The 8545-nt window shown below is 42.7% G+C and overlaps 1 protein-coding gene across 1 annotated transcript; it reads left to right on the top strand.

Annotated features, from left to right (window-relative positions):
- The first annotated feature begins 2350 nt into the window (after nucleotides 1–2350).
- LOC129774231 (uncharacterized) lies at nucleotides 2351–4909 on the top strand. The gene has a single exon (XM_055777938.1). The coding sequence runs from the start codon at nucleotides 2351–2353 to the stop codon at nucleotides 4907–4909; it is 2559 nt and encodes an 852-aa protein (XP_055633913.1).
- Nucleotides 4910–8545: the final 3636 nt, after the last annotated feature.

Genomic DNA, 8545 nt, shown 5'->3' with positions numbered 1-8545 from the left:
GTTTGTATAAAGAACAAACTTTTTTCTTCTGCTACCTGATGCCGTTTTGCGATTGCGTTTGCCACTCGCCTCTCGCTGCAACTGCCTGTTGTCTTGATGTCCACCGAACCGAATGTGTTCTGTTCCGAATGCAGGTTTTCTTATCGTCGCGAGCAGCTTTTCCAGCTAACTCGATCACTTCAGCGGCCGAAACTATATAACGCCGGCTAGGTGGACTGGTACTCTGGTACTAACGCGCTCGGCCTAGCTACCCTTGCGGTGCAATCGGCGAATACACCTGCGGGAAATTGCAGACCAACACGATTCGAGCGGGATTTTGCCTTTCCCTTCACTTTTCCTCCTTTACCATGTCCAGACATGGCTGCTTGGGTTGGTTTGTTGATGTGTTGTGATGCGAACCGATGTGGTGTACGGTTTAAATGAGAATGATCATTACGGAAGGAAGGAAGGTATTGTATTATAGAGACTTTAAACTTTTGCAGTTCATTCGTCTCTAGCCTTGAGAAAGGCCCTTTGAAAACTCTACTCTATTCTACTCCAGCGCTACCACCTCCGCCCTCTTGCCTTGAGAAAGGCACTCGATCCCTCGCCGTCCAGCCCGTCCAGCAACGATGTTGTCCAGTCGGTGTCCACACAAAGAATGTGATCGTTACGGCAGCGGAGCGGGGATTTTTAAGCTGACTGGCTGGCTCGAGAATTACGCATGTGTGAGACTGCGACCAATGTTTCGTTCATTTTTTTTTCTTTTTCCTTTCCAATCGTGCTTCATTCTATTTCGCTGCTGCTCTGGTTGCCCGTTTTGGTCGGTACTATTTGAGGAGCACAAAATGGACCAATCAAAAATGGGCACATAGTGCATTTGGACAATGCTTGATATTTCATAATTATTCAATTATTTATCTCAAGAAAAATGAAATGTTATTCGTTATGATAGATGCGTAGATATATTTCCTATCAATTGATGCAAAAACCTTTGCGATCTATTGAGAAATGCTCGAGTTATAAGCGTTCCAAAACTTGCATTTTTTCCTACTTGTTCAGTGCCTAGATTTCCATTTCACCCCCTATATCTTCCGGTTAGACGTAGTCCTACGTCAAAAAAAGAAAGTGACAAAACTTTTAGAAAAAATAATCCAATCCAATGCTCCAATCCATTTATAATGATTTATTTGCATTGTTCAAAATTTATAACATCTGTAGTTAAAACAATGGTCATTCATAAAAAAAATGCGTTTTAAGCATATTTAACCACTAAAATAACGCGACAAAAATTAAGACCGGTTTTAAAATTCATGGTAAAAAAATAAAAACAAGAAAATTCATACCGTGAAAAGCTTCTAGGGTTAGTACTTGGTCGTGTAACTTTTATTACGCATCATTTCACGCACCCAGTTCGGCAAGGATTCCACCAGCTTCTGGTACGTAGTGACCGGGATGGCGTACCAACAAGCTGGGATCCTATTTCACAATTGCTGCTCACTCTTCGACTTCTCCGTGTACATCTACCTTTTCACGATCTCCCATAGGTTCTCTATAGGGTTCAGATCCGGTGACTGCGCTGGCTGCTCCATGACGTCGACTTTGTTATCCTGGAACAACTTTTTGACGGTCTCGGCGGCATACTTCGGATCGTTATGCTGTGTGAAATGCCATTAGAAGGGCACCTCCTACTCGGCGTGTGGCAGCATAACATCGCTTAGGATTTGGGCGTAGAGGTACTGATCCATGATCTTATCCACCCAGTACAGGGGGCCAACCCCGTACCAGGAGAAGCACCTCCATACCATACTGTTCCCTCCTCCATACTTGAATATCTTCGTGGTACACTGCGTCATATAAGCGCAGCCTATTGGGCGACGGACCCAAGTTTTTCCGTCCGAGCCAATGAGGTTTACCTTCGTCTCATCCGACCACAGTATATTCCGCCACTGCTTTTCCTTCTCCGGATCGATCCAATCGAAGTGGCCTTTCGCGAACTTCAGCCGCACCTTCAGATGCTTCGGCGTCAGCATCGGGACCTTCCGGAGGCTTTTACCGCCTAGCCTTTGATCCACCAGCTGCCGCTGAACTCTCCGGGAGCTCACGGACAAGTTCAGCTTGCTCTGGATCCTTTTCAAGGCCCTGAAGGGAACTTTCTTGTAGGCTCGTTTAAAGGCAGAGTCATTTGGATTGGATTATTTTTTCTCAAAGTTTTGTCACTTTCTTTTTTTTGCTTGAGCAGTAGTCTTAATGATTTGTCCGACACTGTGTAAGCTGGCGAAATTCACTCAGTTATTATTGTGCAGCGGTTGATGTACGATCGCTGGAATACGAATAAGTAAACCGGAAATCGCGTAAGAAAACGTTGAGAATGCCGAGAGTACGACACACACCGAAATCCGACCGAGATTCGAATAAAGAAGCCGCCACACCATCGAAGAAGGAGGAAGATTCCAGAGAATCCTTATGCTGTCAGCGACAGCAGGTGAAAGCTGCCACACCAACGAAGAAAGAAGCAGTGGATTCCAGAGAAAAAATATGCTACCAGCGTCAGCAGATCACCAGGAAAATAAAAATGATTAGTAACCATCTTGAGGAAGCCGAAAATAAGCCACAACAAATAAGCACATCATTGCTGAAGGTGTTCGCGAAGAAACTGGAGCTTCATTACAAGGAGTTCACAGAAGTACATCGTGAAATACTTGCAGCCACCGTATCATCTGACAACGAGGCGGAAGGTGAAGTGTTGAATGAATTTGATGCGCTTCATACAAACACTCTCATTTTGTTGGAGCAACTCACCGAGTCACTTTCACCTGCCAGCAATAACAAACAACCAGTTTCGAGTCCCAACATTATTGTCCAACAACCAATCAGAGCTCCTGTACCAACCTTCGACGGCAAAGTGGAGAACTGGCCGAAGTTCCGCACGATGTTTGAGGATATTTTCGCTCGCAGTGGAGATTCCGATGCAGTTAAACTGCACCATCTCGACAAGGCTCTAAAAGACGATGCAGCGGGTTGGATCACAGCAAAGATGGTTCTGGACAACAACTTCCAGCAAACATGGCAGCAGCTCATCGACCAGTACGAAAATCCGAGAGTGATCGTCGACACACATATCGACGGATTGCTTGATTTGAAGCCGATGACCAAGCGAAACCAAAAGGATTTACTCGAGCTGGTGAAAACGTTTAATCGCCACGTTGGTGGACTTGAGTACCAGGGGCTAGAAGTGGATGAACTTTCAGACCTCATTCTAACGAAAATCCTAACGTCACGATTGGACGACCAAACACTGCAGCTTTGGGAGAGAAACCAGCAGCACGCCACATTACCGAACCTGAAAGACACTGTAGCTTTTCTTCGAAGCGAATGTCAGATATTGGAAAGATTCCAAAACCGATACCAGGCTACACCGAAACAGACACAAATCAAGCCGTTCGTGAGTTCTAAGCAGTCGAATCAGAAATCATATACAACAGCTGAATCCTGCCTTTTATGCAAAGAAAATCATCGTCATTTCGAGTGTCCAGAATTACACAAGCTATCTCCGGATCAGCGTTATGAGAAGGTAAAAAACTTGAAAATCTGCTTCAACTGTCTCCGTCCAGGACATCGCACACTTGACTGCTCATCCAAGAAGACCTGCTCTCGTTGCCAGCGAAAGCACCACACTCTATTGCACCAAGAGCCATCGTATACAGAGGAACAGCTTTTTGATTACAAGTTACAAGAACAACACCATTCCCGTTCGGTCACGACGGATGAACCCCATGAATTCGAGCCAATCACCAATACCGTCGTTTCCTGCAGTTGTCACAGGGGTGCTAGAACAGTGATGCTCATGACGGCTATAGTTCAACTCAAGGACAATCGTGGACGCACAACACCTTGCCGAGTTTTACTGGATAGTGGATCGCAAGTGAACTTCATTCACAAAGATTTAGTTGGCCGTTTGTTTGTCACTCGACGACCAGCACGAGTACCCATTGCAGGAATCGGTGGAGCCGAAACCTTCGCCAAGGAAAAAGTGATGGTGCAAATAAAATCGACACACTCCAATTTCGGCACTGATGTCGAATGTTTAGTGGTTCCAACTATAACGGAAGCAATCCCAGCAACAAAAATAAACGTTTCATCATGGCCGATTGATAGAAACCTACCCCTCGCAGATCCAAACTTCAACCACCCAGGAGCCATCGATATGCTGATCGGCGTGTCACAATTTTTGCGCTTGTTGAAGGCCGGGCGCCTCCAACTAGGCGACAACCTGCCGGAGTTACTTGAAACGCATCTCGGATGGGTAGTTGCCGGCGATATCGACCTTTCCAACATTCAACAATGTTTTGTTGAAACCGAAGTAATTTCCGCAGTACCAACGGTTCCGAAGCGCGAGAAGTTGTTGCAGCCAATGATCAATATAGACGACACTAGGAGATATGTGGTAACCCAGCCATCGCGAGTATCGTTTCAAGATAATGAAAACAACCAGAATCCGACAATACGACGCTTCCTTCCACCGGAAATAAATCTGCAGAAGAAAACCGATCATTGCAAATCATCTTGTTATGCCCAAGGTTACCTTAGTATCAAATACATATCAGAAACCACGAATGACATCCCCGATGACGAGAAACCGCAGCATAAGCTGACAACCGTTCATATCGTTCCAGCAATCAAGAAGAGACATACGCCGATATTTACAAAACCCCAAAAACCCAGCCAGTTAGTGAGAAATTCGCTGTCCAGCCGAGGTCCCGATAAATTACTAGGAGCAACAAGTATCAGGATTCGAGACTCAGTATGCAGACAATTAAACTCGACCAAATTCGTTCATCCTATTGACGGCAACACCATCAATTCTTCAGTAAATTCTTGCCAGCCCGGCGGGAGTATGTTCGCGCCCGATTCGACCGCTCCGGAATGACGTCATCGATGCACACATTGAGCGCATGCGCGGGGCAGATTTATTCATCGCCGACAGCACTGCGCACCGAATTACATCGCTAGCGCCACACGTTCACTTTCACATAAAATGATGTGGCGGTCGAGGAATTAAGGTATTCAGTTTTTACACGTTATATTGTAACATCGTTAAATAAAACCTAGGAGAAAAGTACCAGTGTTTTTTGATTTCCATTCTGCACTCTTGCCTTCCGAGCAAACCTTCGCACCATCGATATCTGGCTAGTAGACTGCTGTGGAAACCATTGCCTGCCTTTTTCAAGGCGGAGAAAGAGTTTTATTTCCACGCAGTTGACCAGTCTTCCACTTATACAGTCCACTGCCTTGGCGCTGAGGAACGCGCCAACACTGCTCTTAATGCCGACTAAAGCTCATAACACACATCGGCATATCAAACAAAGAATTTTCTCTGCAACTAGTCCTATTTTTACCCACTGCAACTAATTTTGGCACGATTAGAATACCCACCTTTTTGTAGCATTGATAGTGGCAACACTGTGCTTAGAGCAAGTAAAAGTGTACAATTTTGCTTATCTGGCGAAACAAAAAAAAGCGCATTTAAATCGATGTATAATATCTAACAGCTGAGATCCACTTCACCATAATTTGTTGTGTCATCAGTGAATCTCTCGAGTAACGATACAGCCGATAGGTCCACGGCTTTTTTAGAAATATATCCTGTAATCTGTGGTAACACCCGTCGCCGAGTGGTTAGCGTCTCACATTATCATGCCGAGTGTTCGGGTTCGATTCCCGTTCTGGCCGGAGGATTTCTCGTCTAAGAAATTTCTTTTGACATGCACTACGGTCACGCATTTCTAGAGCTTGTCCCTCAGAATACATTCAAGGCGTGTTATTTGGCTTAAGAAATATCAACTAAGTATTAATAAATGACGCTATTTAATTCATAGATTGAGACGGCAAAAGTTCCACAGGGAACGTTAACGCCATTCAAGAAGAATCTGTGGTAACAGCTTCAGTAATTTCTCTAATCCATTTTTCGCTTCGGGAAAATCAATGTCGATCTAAAATTAAATACTGTTAAAAAGATTCAGATTATATGTGACATTATTTAAAAACTTACACTAGTTAAAAACCAAACCATGTTGCGGATATGTTGTAAAAATTTTGGTAATGTATCTTCGTGACAATAAGTGGCCTTTTCGTGTTTCGTAGCTCATTCTTCATCAATCGAGGACAACAGACCATTGTTCCCTATTCAGCATCAACCACTCAGCACCTTCTTCATGTTTTTTGTGTGGATGATTGGTGTTCGGATTTCTTCCACCAATTCGATGCAAATCAGCTAGTTTTTAGCCTGATCAAAGCTGAAATTCTATTTGTCTTTTTACAGTTCAAACTTGAATCATTTTTAAACCTTACAAATTTAGTTTCTGAATCCGTGTGACACCTCTTGCAAATATGATTCGGTTTTGCTAATACAATTATAATGTTTCAAATAGCAATGGAAATAATCCCTAATTCAATCTATTTTTTTATAATTCTTGTATCTTGTATTTTCACCTCTAACTTTGATTCTGTTCGCTTTGTGATGTTTTTATTTACACCTTATCTTTGTTTTCTCGCCGTCTGTCAAGACAAAATAACTGCCTCACATTACGACAGGGACATCTTCATCTGCCCTGCGATTTTGACCATAACAATTGGTATATTATATGCCTATTTTTTTTTTTGATAATTTTTCCGTCATGGTTTTTCGATATTATTTATCGAAGATTGATTTTTTATTATTATTCTATCTATAACTTACCAAACTTAAAAAGTGACATTACTGCTAGGATCTATGTTCGAAGTTATTCAATTAGAAGCTTGTTTTTGGTGTTCAAGTGATGTTTTGCAATAATGCTTGAAAGTTCCAGCTGCTTGACCTCGGAAAGTTCCGCTTTCGAGACGTAGTGTTAAATTACCTTTCCTTCTTCGGAATGTATCAGCAACTTTTCTGGGTGTTTCGTTGTAAAAACATTTCTACCGTGCGCTAGAAACCTGAAAGCGGTAAATTGATGGAGAGTGCCTGAATTCGAAGCATCTGGGTTACTTTGCAGAGTTGTGCTCCCTTCGTTTTCAATCCTCCGAACGTTGTTGACGGTTCCTGTAGTATACATTCTAGTGAAAATTCTGGCCAACTTTCCTACTTTTTGACGTAGGACTACGTCTTTTATTTCTATACTGGGGTGTAAATTCAAAGTTTCGAAAACGAAAGCGTTACGCCGTAGAGAGAGATTTTGAACGTTAATAGCTCCTAAACAACTGAACGAAATGGTATGAAAAACACTTCATTCGAGAGATAAAACGTCTACCCGTTATATACTTGTTACTTTTTGATCCAAAAATTTGTTACAATAGCTTTACCATTGCTTTCAAACAGGCTGTTGAAATCACCAATCGGTATATAAGCGAGCGCCGCTTGGAAATCCACTCAGTTATAATTGAACAGCGATTGGAGCATGTTGTGCTGTTGCGACGAAACTAACTTCGTTCATCATGAAAGCGCTGGTGAACGGTGTCACCAAGAGCCTGTTTGTGACCAGAATGGAATCCTTCGGGAGGAGAATGATCCCACTGAAAAGGCGACTAAGAATGTAACAGCATCGAAAATTGGTTCCGCTTGAGGCATCGGAACATTCGCCAAACACACACATACACACGGGCAACTCTTCTCGTTTGGTAACTATCGAGCATCGAGTAGAATCCGGAAAGATGTCATCGTTGCTGGAAAATAAGCTGCCAGTTTCCATTGGAATTGAAAACTATGTTCAAGAGATAGAGTTTATTTAAATTTTTTCTATTTATATAATACTGTGATCAAATGCATTTCGTTTTGTGATTTTTCAACCAAGTGCAATTAACAGGTAAGCTTCTTAAGATTATTCTTCACCATCAGTACAATATTTTCATATCCAATATTGTGCGATAATGTGCGATTCACATAGAACGTTACGGAGAAGAACGTCTACGTTCCGTCAACGTCTCCACCAATTCACACATGCAGTCGATGCTTGCACCAGCTCGGTCACGTCAAATGTCAAACGAATGATTTATTTAATGTTATTCATGGTATCGCCACCTACAACAATTTTAAATTGCAATGCCCTCTTTCGAATCAGCATGCCTAGAATCAGTTCTAAGTTCGAATTTCAATGTGTGGTCATAATTTAGGCCCCAAGCTCAATGTTCACAAAAACGTCCAATTAGAGGTAAAAATATCCAATTAACGTGTTGCATCACAGGTCTGTCCAATTAGTTAAATTTCGAATTAGATGTATATTACTGTACAACCAAAATCAAAACAAAATCCGAGACACAAAGCCCACACAAAAACCCAAGGAACCGCCCCTCTCCGTCAATTATTCTTTTCTACAAATCCTACCGGTCGTTTTCGTTGAACGTATGCTGACGGGTCGTTACGTTGCCGATGTATGTGAATGTTTTCATAATAATTGCATGGTAGAATAACTGACGTAACGTGGCGTGACGGGACGTGAACGTGACGTGGATGTTGTATGTGAATCGCACTTAAAACCTTGTGCCTCCAACGTAACGATCTCGTTCTCGAATTCCCCCAAATATTCATTCATTC

Source organism: Toxorhynchites rutilus, chromosome 3, assembly GCF_029784135.1.
Source record: "Toxorhynchites rutilus septentrionalis strain SRP chromosome 3, ASM2978413v1, whole genome shotgun sequence".
NCBI classification, from domain to species: Eukaryota; Metazoa; Arthropoda; class Insecta; order Diptera; family Culicidae; genus Toxorhynchites; species Toxorhynchites rutilus.
Note: the sequence above shows the minus strand (reverse complement) of the source record. Positions and strands in the feature narration are given on the sequence as shown.

Excerpts from the sequence above, each read along its gene's own strand:
- LOC129774231 (XM_055777938.1), top strand. The coding sequence starts at position 2,351 with ATGCCGAGAGTACGACACACACCGAAATCCGACCGAGATTCGAATAAA.